This window comes from Corvus hawaiiensis, chromosome 3, assembly GCF_020740725.1.
Source record: "Corvus hawaiiensis isolate bCorHaw1 chromosome 3, bCorHaw1.pri.cur, whole genome shotgun sequence".
In the NCBI taxonomy this organism is placed as follows: domain Eukaryota; kingdom Metazoa; phylum Chordata; class Aves; order Passeriformes; family Corvidae; genus Corvus; species Corvus hawaiiensis.
In genome coordinates this window covers 94,959,549-94,982,257 of record NC_063215.1, presented here as the reverse complement: position 1 = coordinate 94,982,257, position 22,709 = coordinate 94,959,549, and the positions used below count along the sequence as shown (strand labels likewise).

General features: G+C 45.8%; 1 protein-coding gene across 1 annotated transcript; it reads right to left on the bottom strand.

Annotated features, from left to right (window-relative positions):
• Positions 1-10,972: 10,972 nt before the first annotated feature.
• SERTAD4 (SERTA domain containing 4) lies at positions 10,973-22,469 on the bottom strand. Its single transcript, XM_048298710.1, has 4 exons — positions 22,385-22,469; positions 21,852-22,032; positions 21,314-21,429; positions 10,973-18,373 (listed from the first exon to the last, which is right to left on the bottom strand). The coding sequence occupies exons 2-4, from the start codon at positions 22,015-22,017 to the stop codon at positions 17,612-17,614; spliced, it is 1,044 nt and encodes a 347-aa protein (XP_048154667.1). The 5' UTR covers positions 22,018-22,032; positions 22,385-22,469; the 3' UTR covers positions 10,973-17,611.
• Positions 22,470-22,709: the final 240 nt, after the last annotated feature.

Genomic DNA, 22,709 nt, shown 5'->3' with positions numbered 1-22,709 from the left:
ACACACACATTGACATTCAGCCTATACATCATTATCCTGTTGCAGTGTGTGAAGAAAAGCAGTCATTTCAGAAGCTGCTGGAGTTTCCCCACTGCATTTTTCCTACAGATGTTTTTTCTAGCAAGATCTTACTTGCAAAGTGTTTTCCCATCAGAGGCTTGCCAGGTTTTTGGGGCAATGCTGAACAAAGGTCTTACCACCTTTGTAACACTAAACAGTATTTAGTCTCTTTCATAAACTTGATAGCCTGTAAATCTGAGATGGTCCACACCCTCTGCATTCCTATGTCGTATACTAACAGCCTCTTCTTTAATTACAAGGTGTGGCATTTCTGGACAAGAGGCAGCTAATCCTCCAGACATGTGTTATTTACATTTACCCTAGAATTTCTCCTTTATGCAAAGCTTTGGCTCTGAAACTGCCAAGGTGAAACCACTCTGACAAAACCTCTAGCTCGTGGCCACACTTTGATGCCATTTTTAATATTCTAGTTTACTAATGATTAAGTAGAAGTGTTCTGAACATAAAGGATCCAGATCTAAAAGCTGGGAGGTATTTGGATCCAAGTTTGGTTCATGTTGGTATCTGTTACAAAACGCAACCATCTGCAAAACTTCAACAGCAGCCCAAGTTAACGTGTTACTTTAAACCATGTTCAACTGCAGCCGTCTTGATGAATGGCTAATTTGGAAGGAAAAACGCTAAAGCTCTGCGTTTCTTATGGAAAACACAGTCAGAAGACATGCTGGTGAACAGGTATTTGGTGCTTTCCGCCGCTGCGGGTGGGATAGCAGCACTGCCCAGGTGTGGGCACTGGCTCTGGCAGGAGCCTGGGAGCCGCGGGCTCAAACAGGCGGGAAGGCCGAGCCCTGCTGTGCGGGAATGGCGGGCCCAGCCCTGCAAAGCCAGCACGGCTCGGTGCCAGCCTCGCCGTCTCTGGGAGCTGGGACACACCTTGCCCGTGGCTGGGGAGGGCCCCTTCCCGCAGCGGGGCCGACACTCTTCCTCCTGGGCCGGTGCCTACCCCGTGCTGGGCCGTTTCCTCACCCCCGTCCAAGTCTGTCACCCACAGTGCTTCCCACATCCCACAGCTTCAGGAAATCCAAACTGCCTCAGTCCCAGCCTTCCTCCAGCCACACATGCCTCCTCCCTGCCTTCCCCTGAAATACTTCTGTTCAAGAGCTTCATTTTCCTGCATTTTTTTTTCACCCAGGGGGGAAAACAGCCTGCTTTCCCTCCTCTCACCTCTGAGAAATCCCCACTGATTGTGGGGTACCCTGGGGTACAACAGCATGGGCAAAAACTGACCAGGAGAAGCCAGCGAGGGTCTGACTTGGTGACAAGTTGTGACTTCTGGGGGACAAAGATTTCTGCCCCTGGCCATGCACACAGTTGACAAAGGTCCCCCTCAAACATCCCTCTCCTTCCAGTGGACCCATCCCAGGGTACAGCTGAACTCCACAGACAAGATGGTGGCACCTCAGGGAAAGTGTGTGAGGAAAATTGTAAGGTGCCCTGCAGACACCCAGCTCTGAGAAAGAGGTGCTGCAGGTGCCGAAGCAGAGATTCCTCTGTGGAGACATCTATGCGGCACTGCAGGCCGTGGAGAGGACCCACACCAGAGCAAGGGAGCAGCATGAGGAAGAATGTGTGTGTGAGAGGAACTGTTCCAGACTGACCACAATTCTCATTTCCCACCCCCTGCACCACCTGATGGGGAGAGGGAAAGAGGCAGAGAAGTTGGGAGTGAAGCTGTGCCTGTGAAAAATGATGGGGAGAAGGTGCTGTTTTGTCTTATTTTTTTCCCCTCACTATCCAATCCATTTTAACAGATTATCAATTAATTGTCCCCATGTCAAGTCTGCTATGCCTGTAACAGTAACTGGTAAGTGATAGCCTGTTTTTATCTTGACCCATGAGCTTTTCCTCATCTTATTTCCTCCCTCTGACCTGTTGAGGAGGGGGAGCAAGAGGATGGCTGGATGGGCAGCTGGCCATGGTCAACCCACCACAATCATACACTGGACCAACAGCAGGAGAGACAGGAGAGAGCAAGGACAAGAAGAGAGCAGAGTTACCCTGACACTGCAGCCTGGACCTGGTGCTCATGCTGCTTCCTGATGAATTGGGCCATTATCAGAGGATTGCTCTGGACACAGAGCCCCACTTCAGCATGTGCTCATCATGAGGTTGAATTTGTGGGTTTGGAAGTTAGTTGGTTGGCAGGGGGAAGGCTATCTCTGCCTCCTACCCAGAAACAACCTTCTTAAATAAGACAAGATATTTCCTGAAGCATTCCAGGAAATGTCCACTGAAGAGAAGGATTATGAAAGAAAACAGCAATGGCATAGACCAGTAAGACACAGTATAATTGGAAAGATTGTATAATAAAATTGGGGACAAAATAGTACAAAATATTGCTTTTAGCTCACAACTTTTTCTAACCAGTGTATCTGTTGGCAGATGCAGCACTACTACACTAATGCACTCCTCTGCCCTTTCTACCTAGGACTCCTTTAGCCTGACTGCCAATTCCACCGCTTAAGAATGCCAGGCAAGCACACAATCTGCCTCTGCTCTGTGGCTGAATGCAGCAGAAAATTTATTAATGGAAAAGAAGAAACACCAAAGGAAGATCATCTCTGGACATAGCCCGTGCAAAATGTAACTTGCCACAACACAGCCCCAAAAGGCACTACTAGCAAAATACCCTGGCATGTTACAGCATACTCCCAACTTGTATAAAAGCTGTTTTATTGCTGATCTCAGTTTAGTCTATTCCCAAGCATACCTGAATTGTGAGGGTTTTTATGGGTCATCTGACCTCTCCACCAAGTGTTCTGGGCTATGATTGAGGCTCGGTAAGGCAAAGCACTTCCTTTTTTTTTTTTTGCTTTCTTCTATTTTTGCGGAGTTGCTTTCTAGCCTTTTATCAGATGATCTGCAGAAGCTGTAGAATGATATGCAATACATCTCCTGAAGCAGTCTGTGGATAACCAACTGCTTGTTCTTCCTATTGGAGCCACCAGCAATGAGTCAGGGCTGGGGAACATGGACAGTATTATCAACATGGCACTGTGTCTCGAAACACAGCTACCTCAACTCCCCCTGGCCTCCCTTTTGCACCCAAAGAGCAACATTGGGAAGAAAATGAACCCACATGCAAAACTCACTTGAAAACTTCAGTTCATTAAGCTTCTGGGTGAAAACAAAACTGTCTGAACTCAAAATCACAGTCTTTACAAGCAAAACTGCTTCCTTCCTGTTCCTCCAGCTTCCCATGCTTGACACAGTGAAAAATCCCATGAGAAGCTCATCTATTCATACCCAGGAACTGCTCATGTTACTAATGTGCATAATCTGGATGAAAAAATTATCAAGACATTAGTACATTTTTGAACCGTATCCGGTCATATCCACTGTGGGGAGCACAAAGTATCACAAAGTAACTTTTATGCAAAAACCTGGCTTCTTTTATCTGTCCTGCATGTTGTGAACATGGAACACTAAGTTTGCAAGGGAAGTCAGAGTTACCCAATTTGTTTGTCAGGACCCTCTGGTAATGTTTCAAGGAAAAGGGAATTATTAATAAAAACGTTCAGAAAGTTTTGTTAAGAGCAGGGCAGGCCTCTTTGCTACTGTGGCTGCATAAGGACCAGTCCATTCATATGGAGAAGCACTACCAGGGAGAAGATCAGGTTAAAGAAAACCAAAGGAAGAGTGATGTGAAGCTGGTGGTGAAATAAAGGAGGGAAATAGAAACTCTGATGAGAAGTTACTTCTCCATGACTGAAGTCAGAGAAGGAAGGCAGCAAATTTCAGAGAAATATATTTCAATTCATGACACAATTCTGTGACCCAGTAGACTTCTTTTCCCCCTCTGTGTCCTTTCAGTCCACTGCTGGCAGCTCTTTTGCCATCACCACATTCTCCAACTTACAGGCACATCCAGCAATGAGCCTTTGATTAGGAGGAACACCAGTGCTATTTGCTTTGCTTTGCACCTGCTCCACAGCTGAGGAAGAGCAACAGGGCACAGCTCATCTGAGAGTTCATTGCTTGGGAACACATCAGCCCACAGCTCACTCTTATTTCTGGGATATTCTAAAAGTTTACAACCAGCAGGGTGATGTAGATAATTCCAGAAGAAATTGCAGAAGTAATTGCTGTGCAAGCCTACATAGTAGGGTTGCTTACAGATCCATAATCGTCTTTCAGAGTGACAAAACCAAATTCCTGACTCACAGCTGCCCCTGCCTCCTCAATGCTTTGCAGGTCACAAATCAGAGGCAGCATTTCCTGTAGCTCCAAATGGTCTGAACTCTCTTCTCGCCACCCCTGTCTTCATTGCACCCAAGACCCAACCTCTACCTTTGAAATGATGGAGAAAAGATGTAAGGGAAAAACAGCCTCCATTCACATCCTTACATTCAAAAGCCCAAAGCTCTTTGCAATTGCTAGTCACTGTCACTGGTCTGAAAAAGCACCCATCTCTGATTCACTATCCATATTTCTTGGCAGCACCTACTACAGTGGCACAAGGCAGAAACAAAGAAGTTGTGTTTCCAATCTGCCCATTGCAGAGACACAAAATTTGGACCTAGATCCAAATTTCTGCCTGCAAAATTATGGCTCCAAAGCCACTGGCTGGTGTAATTTTGGATGAAAACTCCTATATTTGTCCTCTTCTAGAGAGCATAAATTTTCACTAGTTAGATAGAGGCTTAACAAATGGTCTGAGCAGAGATTTCACAATGAATATGTGATGATTAATGATAGGATCACAGAGATTAAAGATGGAAAAGAACTATTAGATCATTGCAGCCCTATGGCAGCTGCAGAGTTCTTTGCTATAGTGCCTCTCTTCCAGCACCTTGTTCAGGCTAGTTGAGTGGCTCAAGTAAAGGCTCTCCCAGGTTTTTTCTGGAGGCTGTTCCACACTTAAGCAGATCTTGCTGATATTTCATTAATTTCATCTTGCTCCATTCTATAGCCAAGAGCCATCTTAAATAGTCCTCTTTCCCACTGCTGCCTTTGTGTTTCTGTTTTCTGCCCTTATGTCACTTCATAAATTCACATCTGGTTTTCTGTTTTCATTTCCAGAGATCAAGATCAGCAGAGACTAAATAGCACACTTCCATGTATGCTATGCCCTCTCCAACCTTCATTAAACCAATCTAGTCTTTCTTTGAGAGATGACATTGAATTTCTGCTGTTGGACTCCTCATGTCATTTCCTGCTCCGAAGGTGCCAGCATGACTGAGATCAAGACCCACCAATTAATGAGATATAAAGATACAAGAAAGGCTTTCTTGAGATAATCGTCTTTGACAGCTTAGTACAGCAGGAGATAGGTGCAGACTCAACCTGAGACTGCATGATGACTTCTGGCCAGTTCCTGCTCTGACTTTGATCCCCGGGTTTTTTACTCTGCATGCCGGGTTTAGGCATAAAGCTCCGCAGCTGGTGCCGATGAAAGGAAGTTTGATTTGGTCATAATGTACAAAGCAGCACACCACCATTAACTCCAGCAGACCAAGGCCGGGAAAAATACGTTCCTCTCTTGAAGTCATGTTAATGGAAGATTTTTCTGCTGGATCAGTATCAAACATTACAAGGTAGACATTGTCTAATACAGAGAAGGATGTGGAACAAATGCCAGAGTGAACAGTCCTAATGACCCTCATGTTAAGGAGCCCAGAGACAAGACAGAACAAGGCCAGGGCTCCAGGAAACAGCCCAGCACAGAATGAGTACACACATGTGCATGTCCTCCAACAAGCTACACCCAGCCTCCCTCCGGCACACCAAACAGAGCCTCCCACTGCCTGCAGGCAGGTGGCTTCGAAGAGGTTTCAGGTTCCCACTCAGAGCAAATGACAGTGTAGCAGCTACACGTACAGCTTTAACTCCGAAAACCATCACAGATGTGAGTGCCTGGTGTTGATCCCAGCACTTCTAAATTTTCTGAATTCCCTGCTTACTGAAGGGTGAAATTAGACTCACGCTCACAACTTCCAGCCTGCGGAAAGCAGCTCGGAGCAGGGAGCAGAGGGTATGGTGCACAGAGAATAAAAGACAATAATTGTGGGTGCAGATGAATATATTCCAGCAACACAGACTTTGTTGTAGTGAAGTTCAGACTGGGAATTTGCATATGGAAATTCTTTATGAAGGTACTCTCATTAACAACCTGAATTGCACTCTTAAGAGATTACAGCAGTTAGGGAGAGGTAAATGAGTTCTGTCAAAACAGGAACAGCTCTAAGTGATTCCCCCAAAGCAGGATCAGGGCATGCACTGTGGCAGACTTCCTCCATATTCTGGCACTGGCTAAGAAAATTATGGAGTTGTTTCTCTTCTGCTTCAAAGCAGAGGGTCTGGCAGCAGTTCTTGTCCAATGATGTAGAGTCTGAAAGAATTTGAGTCAAAGTAGCGTTGATGCAAAGCAAAAAAAAAAAGAAAAAGTGTTCAGGTCGTAGTTCAGACGCCACAAATCACTTCCATTTCCCAGGTTCAAAGGCACGGGAGATGCCCCTTAACAGCCTCTGAGCACCAGAGTGAGTTTAGGATGAGCAGAACAGGGGCAAGAGGGCTGATGCATGGTGTCACCTGCAGCAGAGGGGCTGTGCCAAAGATGCATCTTCCTGTCAGAGCAGTCAGCTTTGAATGCTGTGTAGCTGCACTTCTGGGAGCTTTAGCAAAACTGCAGCTCTTCTCCAGACTACCATATGAGAGCTATAAGGCAGCTGTTTCTTCCCCAATAAGTCTCATTCAAACATGAGCAGATCTTTAAAGCAGAATCTTCATGTCTCAAGCAAGTCAGATTCCAGGGCAAATGGACAGTCAGAGAAGACCACTTAGCCACACGTGGGGCTGGGCACAGAGGTCCTTCATAATGTACAGGCTTGGCATTCACCAAACAGTTCCAAATATTTGCCAAGCCTTGGAGGTGTGAGAAGATGCACACAGATATACCTACCAAAAAGTACACAAACTCTCTGGTTTTTCTAATCCCCTGTTTCTCAAGGAAGGATTTTCACGCCTTACAGACCTCTGCAATACTGGCCTGAAGGAAGTACAGTGGGTCTGGCAAGCATCAAGGGTTTATAGCACTGCAGCCAACTGCTCTCACTGACCTCAAAAACTTTCCAATCCTGCTCAATTTCTGTTTCTTCAGTTAATCTCTGTGAGGAGGAGGAAATAACTGCATGGGTGTCCTGGTATGGTATGTGGCCCAGCAGATCTCCTCTTACAAGCCTTGCCCAAAGGGTCTGCCCAGGTTACTGGTATCACTGGAGATGTACATGCCCCTCCTCTGCTCAGTCTGACATGCTTTGCTTAAATTGACCACATTTCTTAAGAAAGAGTGAAGTTAGGATAAGAGAAGTCATAGAGCCTGTTTTTCCATCTAAGTAATGTGAGCTGTAGGAAATGGGCACTGTAGATGGATGCAGCTGATGAAGCTGCATGGTTGTTATAGAAAGGAACAACAGAGTTTCTGAAGTGCTAGAAACAGGCTGAGAGAAAACAGACCGGAGGTGCCTCTACCAGACTCAGAGTAACTACCATTGCAGAGCCTAGGAAAAAGATTTTTCACATGTGAGACAAAGAAGACTGTCCCAGAATGTGTGGCTGTACACTGTGAGGACAGGACTAAAGCCCTGTGGACTCCCACACTCCCAGACCTGCCAGGAGCTTAGTTGAGATTCTTGCTTTTTCAACTCTTGCTTTTTAAAATTTCATCAGTGTGGTGTTTTATGCTCTCAGACTGCAAAGAAGCAGTCTCTGCTGTAAAAAAACCAACAAAACAACAACAAAAAACCCACGACCCCCCCAAAACCCCCCAAAATCAACAGTCTGCTTAATTTTTTTCCCCTGAAATGGATGAATGTAAAGCATCACCCAGTGATACTCCCTACTGCTGAATCCATCAGCACCCTTTGTGTTTCCATGGACATATTTTCCTTATAAGAACCAGTTCTGTCTTTGCTGCTATGTAAAGGCTCAAACAAATGTCAGAAAACTGACTGACAGACTGTACAGGCAAAGCGGAGAACCTGACTGTGTTCAGGGCTGTCAAGTGCACAAAGTAAACAAAAGAATAGATCTGTGTAATTTTTTCTCACAAATCTCTTTCAACTACAACTCTTATTTTAGACATTACTTGTGAAAGAAAGCACAACACAATGTCAGTGTGTTTTAAATGTAAAAAATCTCATTAGTTTTGACAAATTTGTTTCTCTGATAAATTTTATTATCACTATCAGAAGTACAAAGCCTGAACAACATTGTGACCTTAGTAACTGAAAGTTTTTGCTTCCTAAACTTCTACAGACATTTAAGAACCATCAAGTGCTATTGCAATGCTCTGGTCTTGTCCTTCCTTAAAGCCTACCTCTGGCTCTTCCCTCAAGTTATCTCAGTTAAAGGCACAGCAGCCTCTCTATCTCATGCACAACCAGGACAGAACACTAGGATCTTCCAGGGCCTTTGCTCAATTTGCATCTCCTTGCTTGATGAGTCATTCCAAATGCATATATCTGGGCAAAGATACAAATATCTGGGCAAAGTACATTCAGGTTTTACAGAAATCACCACCACTACAGATGATGGAGCTTTCAGCTCCCTGCTGCAATACAGGCTGCCTGCAGGGCTGACAGAGCCACCCTCCTAAACTGGGATTTACACTCCTGCCCTGCAAGGGAGTCTCAATCCGAGGAAGCAAGAGAAAGAGTTACATACAAGGTTAGATTTTAAATCCCTCTTTCTGACAGCATGGTGCAGCTGCATGCTGGAGGCACATAAGACAGACATTGGACCCAGGGGAGGATCAGCTCTGAAAAACCTTCCCTGGGAAATTTTTGCTTCTTTAACTCCATTCTCTGCATTTCCTCTAACTCCCAGGATGGGTAATTTTCCTCAGCAAAAACACAGACAAAATGGGGGGGAAAAGGGAGGAGAAAAATATGCGGCATTGAGTGGGCAGCTGGGCAGGCATGGTGGTGTAAGTTTGTTTCACATGAGCCGGGGAAGGGACCACAGGTTTTGCAAACGCCACAGCCCATAGCAGGCTCCATCTAGCTTCTGCCGTGGGGCAGGAATAGACACGTGGGACAGGTTTGCTGCGAACAAGGCAAGAGAAGAGGGCACAACACCTGGGAGCTCCCAGGGGAGGCACCTGGATAGGTAAAGGCGCTTTCTGCAGGGTTTGTAACCTCTTGTGCAACTAAATCCGTACAAATCGCCAACGTTCCCACAGCACAGCTTTGCTGTTTGCCGACAATAAAAACAGAGCAAAACAAGAAGTACTTGCACCCCCAACATTCTCCTTGGTAACCCACCACCTCTGGGCTGGGAGGGGCAGAAAGCAGCTGCTGGGCTGCCTGGGTCCTCACCACCTCTCCTGTAGTCCATCAGCTCCTGTATGCCAGGAAGAACTCGCCCTGCATCCCTCTCAGGACCTTCCCCCCGACCCCCCCCGCCACCAGCCGGGAAGAACGGCTCTCCTTGGCCACGCATTCCAAACAGCCCCATGGACAGCCACTGGCACTTGCAGCACGGCTATGCCCAAAACATTGAGGGGTTGTACATCTGCAGTTAGAGTACTCAAATTTTTTTTCACTTTAAAGGCTGAGTTCTTTTTCAGTTTGTGTTTTTCCATTTCTACCCGGAATTCAGGTTTATTTAGCCTGTAACCGAACGTGTGAAGGTATGTGAAGGCTCCAAATGCACAATGCAATACTGTAATATAGCTCTTTGTTATGCTAATTATTTCTTCCCAGCTGCTCCTGCAATGAGAGCCAGCCCGACCTATCAAAGGGGAACAAAACCTCCGGGCAAGCTTTCAGCTGCAAGGTCCCCTTACCTCTGTGCTCGAGGGGCTGCAACTATTCTGGCACCAGTAAACCAAGAGGTAAAACAAAACAATTTAATATTGCAGCTCTGCTGTTGCTGGGAACATGAGCTAGGAAATAAAAAGTGATACCCTCTTGACAGTCAGGTTGCTATGATTTACATTTTTCTCTCAGGTACCATCCCCCTCCACATGCATCTTCTCAGCACTTCTGTGCAAAGGGGAAAAATAAGGCAGTGTGGGAAAATATCCAGTGAAACCTCAGAGGCTCCGCCGAGGTTCTGATTTTGGCACCCACCAGGGTAGGGCTGTGTGATCATGAAGGATTTTTAGTGCATGAGTGTCAGATTCATGAAAGCCAGAAAATTCTGGGGTTACATTATTTAAATTGAAATTAAGATCCCAAATAACTGTAGTTTTTAAGAAAAAGGTTTCCTATATTCACAATTAAAAGAATAAAGTCATCAGCCTGGTTGCCTTTCCATTATTTATGATGATATTCAGTTAAAAGACAGCTTGTCGTGTCCCTGTGTTTCTAGAGCCTAGAAATATATCTCACTGATAGCACATGGAAATATTCAAAGGGGAAAAGGAGCTTTGGCAGCTGGAAGGGTACTACTGGGGTCCACCAGCAGCTTGAGAAGTTCACAGGATCACTGGGAATGGAGGGCAAGCTTATTAGCTGAATGCCTTATTTATAATGGTCACTAGTGAAATGCCTCAAAAGCTGGCATTACACTATCATCTTTAAGTCTCAGTATTAGCAAACAGGCGCTTCCAATGGGTGGATAAATTCATACAATGAAAATCCTTGTCTCAGCCTGCATGCAGAAAATGATCTGACAGTATCTTATGCCCTACTCGTACTTTAAAATTTTCTTCGTGCCTGTGATGCCTATACAGGTTATTTTAAAGTTTCAGTATTGGAGCAATCTTTCAGTGGAGGTACAGGATTGCAGTAACACTATGTGCCTTACTTTTCACAGCAAAGACAAAATGAGATTTGTCATCATGCCAGTTAGTCTGCCAGTAAACGAGAAACCAATCTGTTACACCGAGGAAGGGGTCAAAGAAAGAATAATGAATATTAAGCCTCCACAGGTAAAATGTAGGCAGTTCAAGATTCAAAAATTAGTCAAATTTTATTTTCACGGTAATTATAATTACAATATTAACAGAAATTGGGAAATGCAGGTGGCTTTGGCCATACTTGTTGAGACTCACGAAGACAAGTTTGAAGAAAACAATGTTGAAAGTACATTACACTTAGAATGTAGCAACACTTAGATTTATGTTCCCTGTCTGATGTTTTTTAAGAAAGATAAAGGACAACTGCATTTTAAGCCAAACCCACACTACTGCACTCAAAGGAATAAATGGCCCCATGGCAGCCATATCACTAAGAGGATGATGAGTCTTGTCAGTGGGACCTATTCACAGATCAAAGTACAGAGGATTTTGCCCTGAAAAAGCAATGGATGGAGGGGGGAAAATAATTACAAGGGCTTTTAGCATTTGCGAAGGAATAGAGCACAGATTTTACACATAGACCGAGAGACACAAACCATTTTGGAGTTGGATAATAAAACTGGATTTGAAAACAATCTACTGCTCAACTTCAACTCCCACTGGCAGAGCTTTTTCCTGACTAAAAGAGGTAAATACAGACTAGCCAGTCCCACACAATGTGGGGTGGAAGAGAGGGATTGTCTTTCAAAACTTATTCTGATTAAGAAAATGAGGCAAAGGGAAAAGACAAAACCAGCAATAACCAAAGGTGTGGGTCGTCAGGTTTTATAGGACTAGGCACAATTTCCCCAAAAATCAATGGCACGTGATCATCTCACGCCAGCTAAGGGTCTCATTGCCCATCACCCAGCTGCAAAAATCTCTGAAATATCAGCCAGCAAACTGCTAGAGACACCAGTCATAGCTCTCAAGGGAAAATACTGTATTAGAAACGTAAGGCAGTGAGGCGGTGCTAGAAGGGATGTTGTGGTGTCCCTCTGAGCTTGCTGAGTGCAACTGTGACAGCTACAGGCCAGTATCATGGAGGAGACAAGACCACCAGCTACTGACAGTCCCTCATCCTCTTCTGCAAGGACCTGAGCCTCCAGTTGTTTCAGGAGGCAGACACAGACCACCATACAGAAAGATGAGCCTGGTGGGCTATTCCACAGGGAAAGCACCACTGCAGGAGGTAGTAGTAAATGGACTGACCTTGAGCAGACAGACTATTTATTGTCCTGCTGCAGTCCCAGTATGACAGAATAAATGCTCTCCACAGTAAACTGGAGAATGATGCTGGATTAATTGAGAAGAATTACTAGCCACAGAAAATGAGTTACTTTTCAAATTCAGTATCTCTCTGCTTTGGGTTTTTGTTGGAGTTTGGGGCTTTCTGCTCATGCATACTTCTGAATGTATACAGACCACCCATCTGTGGCTCCTGCTCACACTCCCTGCATTCCTCAGCAAGGGGAACTTAAGCAATAAAAGTTAAAACATTTGCCTACCTGGCCTTTCAGCTGTAGCTGGTGAAAAAGCTTTGCATACTCTGCACCACTTCTGCAAACCCAAAGAACTGAAATCCACTTTCCCTGGGATGTAATCCTATCCTGGCAGTGAATTCAAGACTAGAGAGCAACAGGCCAACTACAGCCCCAAAAGCAATTGCTTTCACATGATTACTGCCCTGGAGTTTTATCTAACCTTCCACACCTGACCCCAAGGCCCCTTGAAAAGCCTCTCACCCGGCATAGTAAATTTGGTCTGGTCTTAGAGCCACAGGTGCTTTGCTTCATGCTGTGTAAAGCCCAGAAAGTGAAGGTCTCCTCCTAACACCCCTCAGGCCCAGGGCTGGTTCATGTTCAACCCCCTGAGCGGACCAGCTGGCCGGGTACTCCTCGTCTTAGCAGCCTTAAGCTGAGCAGGATTAGCTGCTGCAAAGGCACTCGGCACCCAGCCACGGCTGTGTTTACATTAGAGAAAATGGACCTCACAGAGACAGTTTGCAAACACCACAAGACGAACTTTTGTAAACTCCCTTGGTTTAGTCATCTTTCCCCATCTGTCAGAGAAGTTTAAGTGAGACTGAAAAAACACAGGAAATTACTGTGTATTCCAAGTAGTCGTGACTGAGCGGCTTGGCTGTTATATGGGATGCCTTGTGGAAGATTTGCATCTCCTAACATTTCCAGCAGGATCCTTTGCAATGCTTCCCTGGCTACTATATTTTAGCAGGCTCTGCACACCCTGCCAGGAAAAGCCTCTGGGGTGCTTTGTGCAGCTGTGGAAAAGCTCATACCAGTACTGAGGAGCCCAAATGGTGACCTCCAGAAAGTGAGGGCAGCCCCTGTCTTAGAGGTTGCAAAGCAAGGGATGGACCATGTAAAAGGTCAGGTCCCTTTGGGAGGCCTCCATGTTAGAGTTACATTTGCTGAATACAACACAAGATGAAATCCTTTACCTCAGAGTGGTCTAAACCTTTCCCTGATGTGACTGACTGGTTTGGGTTTTGGGGTTTTTTTTGCGATAAAACTTAAGATACTTCTTTTGTCAAGGATCCTGGCATGAATAAGCAGCCATTGCATTTGCTACAACCTCTGGCTACGTCTTTAGCTCAAGAAGGCAATGTAAGGACATAAGCCAAATGCAGGCTAGAAATCACCTTCACATCTCTGCTTCAGTCATAGCTCTCTAATCACCAGATCACTCCGTAGTGGCAATGTGAGCTACCAGCAGCTGGAAAAGTCATTTAGGTGTGGGGGGTCACAACTGGCACAAGCCTCCAGAGGGACCACAGAGCAGCCAAGATACACTGCACCCTGGTTACTTTGTTTAAGTTCCCCTTTAGCTCATGCTGTGGCTCTGAACCAGCTCCCTGCTTCCCCTGCACAAGCCTGAAGGGTGGTGGCACCCACTGCAGCACCCTGGCAGCGTGTCACGGTCATCACGATGGTAGGACACAAAAGGACAGATGGTAGATGAGGGGTGTAAAAAGAGGATGGAGGGCATGCAGAAAGATGAAATATGAAAAAAGTCTCTACCATAGCTTTGCTTAGGGGCGTAACACCTTCAGGACTGAAAGAAGCACTTCATTTCTTCAGCTCAGGCTGTGTCTGTTTTCCCTGCGGAACCAGCTGCTCTGCTGGCACTGCACATCACTGCCAGCTGAGGCTGTCTGAGTGCTGAGGATGCTTAAGTAACCATGTTAAGCTGTTTCAACAGATTAGCTAATACAGTAAAAAGAGCAAAATTTTACCAAAAGTAGTGAGTATATATGAAGCACAATGATATTATGCCGTGGGCTTTGAAAAAGAAACACGTTTTTTTAAACTCAAATGAACTGTGCATTTCCAAAGGAAATGTATTACCTGGATCCCGAAGATAAAATGACACTTCTGTTCCTAGTGACAGCAAAATTGATGTGACAACAGAAACATCTTTTCTGTTGCTGTTTGGCATGTGCTGAAAGGCACAGTACTTTATAGTCTTACACTCTAGGAGCAAAGTGTCTTACGATAGAGAGAAAAACAATCTTCCTAGAGAAGCTCTTCTGTCCCGTTCTTCCTGGCAGGTAAGCCAGGATCAAGTTCAGGAGCATTCATTTAGCAGTTATGTGTGGGATGTATGGATGAAAGGCATAAGTATAATCTTGTAAAAGAACTATTTCTTGAAAATTTTTGATACTAGCAAAATATCCTTAGCACTGGAGTGTGCAGTGAGGAAAAGGCCTATCAGACTCACAGTCTTCACATGCAATAAATCAAATCCAATTTAAACCAGGAAGTCCATTCAGTCTAGCCCAGGCTGGAAATCCTATCAATGTCTATTGCATTTCTGACAATGGGACAAGGGCGTTTCCACCTCCCTTTCTAAATGTGGAATACCTCTGTCTCTTCTGAGGCTAACAGGATAACTCGGTGGACTCCTGAGTCCAATACATCTGCTTTCAGTAATTGCTATTATTTTGTGAGGCAAGGTCCAGAGAAAGGCATAAAACCCCACTTATCCATAGGCCAACTTTCATTAGATGGCATTTCCTCCCTTACAGACCCTGATGACAATAAGACTGTCCAGAGCTGTAACAGGTTAATTTCCAGATGTCCCTGGAACTAAAGAAACCATTAGAGTAGACAAAGATCTGCTGATCCATCACTTCAGCCTGTGCAAATTCAACTGAGAAGCCTCTGCAACAGGTTATGTGTGCAGGCTTGTTCTGGAGCACCAAGGAGCCCTTTAGGGTCAAAAAGCTTTCAGCCCCCCCAAAAGTGTTAGCTGATTTGTGGTTTGGGCAGCATTTGGCCAGGTGTTTTCCTGCTGTACATGCAAGTCTACAGAGAATCTGTTGCTTCTCAGTGCACCTTCAAACTGTCCTAAATGCTCCCAAAACCCTGGCAAGGCTGAGCTCCCTCACAGACCCAGCCTGAGGTGCACAGTCAACAGCTGTGTAACCTTTTGAGCAGGGAGCAGTTTGATTAAATGGTGTTTTCTTGGGTGAGGGAGGAGAACATAGGGGAAAGGACCCAGTAGCCATTGGAGATATAAAATTAAAATGAATTTTGGTCATTTTTAATAAATATATATCAAGGAAATTTCACTTTACTACAACAACACATTAGTATACAAGCATCTAATATTTAAGCTTAAAACATCAAGCGTTTATCAAATATTGGAAAAGAGCAGACATTACTAGACTATCTGAATATAACACAAGAAAAATCAGGTTTTTTAAAAAATTGGTCCTTGTGGACAAATGTCTAAATGATGATCCTACTCATACACTGTATGAATGAGATCTATATTTAATATTATTATTATTATTAATAATAAAAAAGCTTCTGTCTTGGAGAAATCAGGTGGGACTTGTACTTTCTTTATTTGTCATTCTTCACAATGATAACCCTTACAAACATACCAGCTTACACTCACCTGACTTCATAAAGGTTATCACTGATTTAAATCCTGCTGTGTTTGTGGTCACCTGGGCTCAGGGGAGGCTTTCTCCTGTGACCACGGGGCTTTCTGTGAAAGACCGTACAGTTTACAAATGTATTTTTCTACCCAAAATAACCATGGCCCTAGAGGTCTCCAGCTGAACCCATGAAACCCAAAGCAAAAGGTGTCAGACCTTTGGCACCTGTCAGTGCCAAGCCTGGGGCTGTGTCCCCCTGGGGACACTCCTGCCTTGCACCGAGCTGGCTGCTCCCCCAGCACACAGGTGACTTTCACCCTTTGGGCAAGAAGCAAGCAGAGATGTCACTTGAGTGCAAGGTGCTGTGGGAACAGGCAGCTATTTATGAGTCAGCTGTGGGCTGGATGTGGCTATTTTCCTGAGCACATCCTGCCAGTTGTTATGGGGACTGTGGGAACTAATTAATTTGGTGGATCAAAGACTCACTCTTGGTCCAACCCCAGCTAGTGTCTTCTGGGCATTTTACACAGCACACTTTTGCAATTGATCTACCTAGGGATGATGAAATGTTGTCCTCAGCCACTGAAATCTCAGCTCATTTCTCCAAAATGTTCTTTTTTAAAATTAAACCCCTTACATTCATTCAGATAAAACTGTGTTTATCGCCACATTATTAATTAACATTGTGCTTTTTGCCTTCTTGTCTTTTTCTAAATCAACAGCAAAAGTCATAAAAAACTCCCGCATGCTTTTGCGATCTAAAAGAGAGAAATTATGTGAAACAGAATAAAGTATAAAACATGCCACTGGTTCATGAACTTCATTATACGAAGAAGAAAAAAAAGAGCCCCAGCAACAGACAGTTGCCATAGAAACACTCAAGCATCGAATGCTTGTTTACAAGAGACATCTCTCTATTGTTTCTTAAATCCCTTCCTAAGGATGGCAAATCAAAAAGCAATTGAGCATCAAAAAGGAAGAACAGAGATGTTTGAATAGGAAGTGGAACTCAGTACTTCAAAGGTTAAAGGTTTCTAATAATATTGATCCACCCTGTGGGTTTCTTTTTTAATCTCTGTTTAGGTTAAATCCCTGCTGTATCAGATTCATACTTAATTTTCACGCTGGCAAAAATTAAGACAAAAAGTAAGGCACCAAAAAAAAACCTGCCCTGTGTAACAACAAGCCTCATTAGTTATTACAGCCGAGGTGAAAACATGCAAGTACTTGAGCTGCTTGTTTGATTCTGATTAAGATTCCATAAACAGGTTATTTCTTTATGCTATGTCCTATTTTGTCAGTTGAACAAGACACTGAATACAGGAATTCAAGAGTATCAGTACAAAACGTAAGGATGGTTTATTCCCAATCCATGAAGACAGTCCTTTGTCAGAACGAATACTGAGTTACAAGGAGCCTATCATCCTTGCTGGTAGCATCAATTTGTTTACCAGACTTCTAATTCCTTGGTAAACATAATGGAGGTTCTTCTTAATTAATGGCAGACTTCTTGGGGGCGGGGATATGTAAAACGATATGTTTTCCCCATCTGGCTGATTGGCATTTTCAGCAACGAAAGCTCCACCATGGCTGCACAGACTACAGTGCTCAGCAGAAATGCAACCATGTTCTTTCTGAAGTCTCCACATTTATAAATAGCCGCTGATGCGGATGGCAGAAACACTTTACGCAATCTGCTCTCCAGTCTTTTAGGTCTACACGTCATGTTTGTGGCATGATTGTACCATTCGTAGAAAACTATAAAAAATCCATTCAAAATAAAAATTTGATAGAGAAAGAACATGCTGTGCATGCTTCAATAGAGCAAGAAAGATGCCTCATATTTTACTTCCTTTGTTGCAGCAGATTTTATTACTTGGTAAAGATTCCTTTTTCCTTAAGGATTTTTTCCAAGATTCACTTATGTTGCTCTTGTCATTACATCCAGTCTCAAAATAGTCATAAAATTTGCCTTTACATTCAAGAGCATGGGTGCCTCTTACAGGTTCACAGTTTAGGGCGATGCTCTCTCGCTCAGGTTCATTACCTCCTTTCTCGTCATTAAATTTTGCCTTTTCCTGATTACTGTGAGACCTGCCATTAGTGATGAATATTTCATTAGCAGGTATCTGGTCATCACTTCTGTAAGAAGGTGCACTGCCAACTTCATAATCCACCTGCTGGGAACAGCTTGGCAAAGAAATGGGAGGGGAGGAGGAGGAGGAAAAGGAGGAGGAGGAGGAAGAAGAGGAATTACTTTCTGTGCTAGCATTAACAGAGTAGGGTAGATTTAAATAGTGACTGCCACATTCTTGATAGAAGCAGCACATGTGGAGCTTCTCATACTCCTCCTTTGCCATCCGAAGGCGTTTTCTATATGGACAGTCCTGAGGCACAAACCACTCTTGCGGGGAGGTGCCACTGAAGGAGCAGGCAGAGAAGCACCAGTTGTTCTGCATGATGATCTCTCCATGGATTCTCTTCATGAGATTGTTGATGAGGACGGATCTTCGCAGGTAGACTTCGGGATCATCAATGAATTTCAGCTTTTCCAAAGACATGTAAAGAATATGGGCCCGCTCCTCAAACACGGAGATTGTCTGAAAATGCAAAAAACACAAGATATGGAACTGAAGGCAATCAGTTTTGTTCCAAACAAGGAGGAAGGAAATGAAGCAAAGTATTCCCTCTGTGTCACTACTTTTCTGTTCTTTTTCTGAGGCATCTAAAACTGGCTTTTCATTTTGCACATCCATGTAGCTGGGAACCTGCTTTTTCTTGCTCACAGCATTCCCCCATGTTTAGGGGGTAAGCAGCTGAGCTTAGGAGGTAAGTAGCTGAGCATTACACCACAGAGGCAATTGCAGGGCATAAATCCAAGGTGGGAGAGAGAAATCCAGATGCACACATCTGCCTCTTTAATTACATTTGGGATTAGAACATAAAATTGTTGTGCAGTTTTGCTCCAGTGATGGCTAGGGGGGCTTTTTGTTGCAAATGGACCCAATCCCATCATCCCCTGTGGGGCTTCTACAAATCTCTGAAGCCGAGCAAGGGTCTTTCCTGCAGTGTCAAGGTTTGCAAGAGGCAGCCAGCAGCCATCGCCTCACACAGCAAGTGTTGGAGCATTTCATCTGCTGCCACTGGAAGAGGCCCTCCAGCGAGGAGGTCTCCATTTGCCAGGCTCTTACACTGCCCTTGTGCACAGAAGTGCATGCAGGGAGGGAGGCAGGGAGAAACCCATCTCAAAGCATCCCAGCATCTGGAGAGCAGCTGTTGGCCTGCATACTACGCCCTGTGCTCTACAGGACCGGTGGGAACGCGGATAGGCAGGGACAAGGTCAGGAAACGAAGAGAGGACAGGGATTTGCAGAAATCCTGGCTCAACGCCCACAGATTTGTTCTCCCTTCCATGGTCCTTCCAGGACTCCCTTTCTCAGCACTGGCATCACGAGCAGGTTACTGCCCCTGGGAGGCCCCAGATCCTGCACTGTAATCGCTACCCTGGGAACCAAAATAAGAGAGGGGGCAACGCACGCTACTGTAAGCACTATTAACTAATTTTCATTTTTAGCAAGAATTTGGTTTGCGTAGGAGGAGAGCAGCACAGCACAAAGAGAGACTGCTCTAAATCCCCCCATCTGGGGCTTGATCATTCTTCCCTTTCCCACATGGTTACAGCATTTTTGCAGAGTGGAAGTCGTAGCTATGAGGACTGAAAGAGCTTAAAGCACAGCTGCTTTTCACATCCATTCAGCTCTCCTCAGCCCTCTAGCTCTTTCCACAGCCTGGTCATGTCTGCGAGGCTTAGAAGCAGCACAGTGCCTCATAAAAACAAAAATTGGCCATAATTTCAATGAGTTCACAGCCGAAGCTCTTTGTTAGAGAGAGTAATTTTCTATAATAAATGACTCATTTTAAATTATATAGGTTCATTTGCGTCCTTTATACCTGCTGCAGCAACAGTCAGTGAAGCCATAAAAGCCTGGAGCAAACCAGTAAACCTTGAACTGGGATTCTCCTGGAGATATGTCCTGGAGGGACACCAGTAGGAACAAGTTGTCAAAGGCTTCCTTCTACACATTTGCCAGCAGCCCTCTGGAGAGAGGCTCCTGGCCCTACCATCATACCCTCCATGGGACAAGTAATCTCAGAACATAACTCTTTACTGAGCGGCAGAGGTATAAACATGTAAGAAATTCAAGGAAACCTGGTGGGCATCCTCTCTCCGCCAGAGCTCAGTGCTGCAAAGTAGAAAATGTATTTGGGCTGAACAGAAGAAATTGGTGACCCAGGATTTCTGACATGATACACCTCTACAAACAACAGCACCAAACGGTGGCTGGGTCTCGCTTACCAATACCTCTACAACTGCTTTTTACTGCTGTTAGAAAAGACTAAATAACTATTCCTCCTCCCCCTCTTTGTAAGGAAATTAATCACTGATACAAAAAATCCAACGATCTTGTAAAAATAAAAAAAAACCTGGCTGAAAATCGGGAGAGTGATGTGACATGTGTGAGACATGCTCACAAACCAGAGCACATTTTTCAACACCCTTGATGCTGTTTATTCACTGCTCTGGCAGCAGACTGGATACCTTCTGAAATTAACAGCGGGACAGTTTTTCACCTTCCTCGTCCCGGTACTTATTTCCAGACAGCTCTATTTGTAGCTGAAAATTCCTTCAGCTACTCTAAGGTCCTTGGGAACTGAGCTTGGCATTACTGCTTGCTTCCCCTCCACAGAAATTCCTCCCCTACTGCCAAGAGAACATGGGTAGCACTGGACCTCCATGGGCCAGGTAGGATTCAACGAGGTAAGGATGGCATCTCAAGGCATGAGCTACCCTTAAGCACTTCACCCCAGGCATTCAATTCCTTACAGAACTGAGCCCTTAATGAAGAGGAGCATAAAATGTCACAAAAAAAGTCAGATTTCAATTTATGTATTCACTGGCCTGGGAAACATTTGCTCTAATCTCTCCCCTGACAACTTTCACTGAAAAAAAAATTCTTTCATTTAGTAATCTGTTCTTTGGGAGCACTAGCTTTTTAATAAACATGATTAAATACTGAAGGAACTTGTACTCGCTTTCCAAGTCATTCTGGTTTTTTAGAACATCTGTAACCCGTGTGGGGTATATGGAACCTCTTAGTATTTTCTCCCCTGGAAAAAAAGTTTTATATGAGTGGGAAATCTTTTACTTATGTTCTTCCTTTCTGCTGTTCAAATGCTGCTATGGAGCTGTTTCTGTAAGCGTGACATGAACTAGCTAAGAACAAAATAATCTGAAAAAAAAGTTATTCTCAGCATTTCCATTTACAGTTGTTATAAATGCAGAAATGCCTTTGCTTCTTTTGCAATTGATGACAATACAACAATAAATGTGAAGAAGTGACAACTGTTTGTTTCTGAGCAAACAGCTGGATCATTCTCCTAATTTCAGCAGAGTATTTGAGCCTTCTGGAAATGGGTCAATCGAGTGTTACTAAGCATCTGAAACTCAGAGTAAAAATAATGACTATTAGAAAACATACTTTATGTGCACAGCTGCTGAGTGGTGGATGAAAATCCTCTTCTTCCACATATTTCCTTTTAAAGTATGTGATCTTGGATGTTGTTACAGGATTTGAAATTCCCCTGTAATGTGATCCTGTGGGTAATAAATCAGATATGACAAATGACATGCGGTTTGCCGGAGGTTCTCCAAACAAAATACTTTTCATTTCCCTTCGCGCTACAGGAGAACTCCGCCGCATATTTTCGCATCTATTCGCGGCGAAGAAATAAACCTTCTCCTGACTAGCGCACGGCCCGGGGGCCGGTGCGAGCGGCGGCGCGGGGAGCCGGGGCCGCCGCAGGGTGCTCGGCTGCCGGACAACTTTCCCCCCGCGCCGCTCCGCCGCTGCCGAGCGCGACGGCGCCCGGCGGCCCCCGCGCACCTGCGGCCCCGCTCGCCCGCGGGAGACCCCCGCCCTCCGCCCGCCCCGCTCCGCGGACAGACCCTGGTCCCCGCGGAGGCCGCCCGGTCCCCCCGCGGCGGAGCGGCGCGGCGCGGCGCGGTGCGGTGCCTACCTGCGGCGGGGGGCCCGGGGGCCGCCGGGGCCGGGGCCGGCGGGCCGCCGGGGCCGGGGCGACCGCAGCAGGGCGGCTCCCAGAGGGCGCGGTAGGCGGCGAGGTCGGCGGCTCCCTCGGCGGCGATGGGGCGGCCCAGCCGCTGCATGGGCAGCACCAGGGTCATCGCGGACGCCGGCACCTGGAAGCGAAGCAGCGCGGTGAGCGCCTGCCGCACTCACCTGCCCCCCGCCCCGCCGCGTTCCGCCCCCAGCGGCCCCCAGCAGCCAGACCTCTGCGCACACGTATATTAAAAACATACGCTTATCGATCTCACATAGACACACGTTTGGGTTTCCCTCCCCCCCCCCCCCCCCCCCGCTTCTTATGGCAGAGAAAAGAGGGGAGCCTTCTCCCACAAAGGGCGCGAGGTCCCCGGCACCGGGAGTTGGTGCGCCCTGCCCCCAGGCCGCCCCCGGACCGCTCCCGCCGCCCCCCGGCCGCGCTCCCGCTCCCCCCGCCGCCCCTTCCCGGCCCCGGCGGCGCTCACACACCGGCACGGATCTGCTCACTGGCTTCCCATTTCCTCCCGGCGGCGGTGGCACGGCGCGCTCGGCACCGGCGGGGTGCGAGTCTGCCTGTCTGGGTGCGTGAGTCTGCGGTGCGTGTGTGTGTGTGAGAGACAGAGAGAGAGAGCGCGCCCAGCAGTCCGGGATCGCGTTCCTTTCTTCTTTCTTCCCTCCCAAACGACACAGACAGCGGAGACTTAGGTAGTTGTTTCCACTAGCCGCGATCGGACTTAACTGGATCTGCCTCCAGTCAAAACACTGCGAGACTAAGACAGAAAATTGGCTCCGGTTTCACGCCGTGAGTTGCGGT

What these genes read in the sequence shown, in the direction of transcription:
- SERTAD4 (XM_048298710.1), bottom strand. Translation starts at nt 22,017, where the DNA reads ATGACCCTGGTGCTGCCCATGCAGCGGCTGGGCCGCCCCATCGCCGCC. An exon ending in CCCCGGGCCCCCCGCCGCAG is followed by an intron (nt 21,430 to 21,851) that starts GTAGGCACCGCA and finishes TATTACCCACAG; the next exon opens with GATCACATTACAGGGGAATT. An exon ending in TCAGCAGCTGTGCACATAAA is followed by an intron (nt 18,374 to 21,313) that starts GTATGTTTTCTA and finishes TTGCATTTTCAG; the next exon opens with ACAATCTCCGTGTTTGAGGA.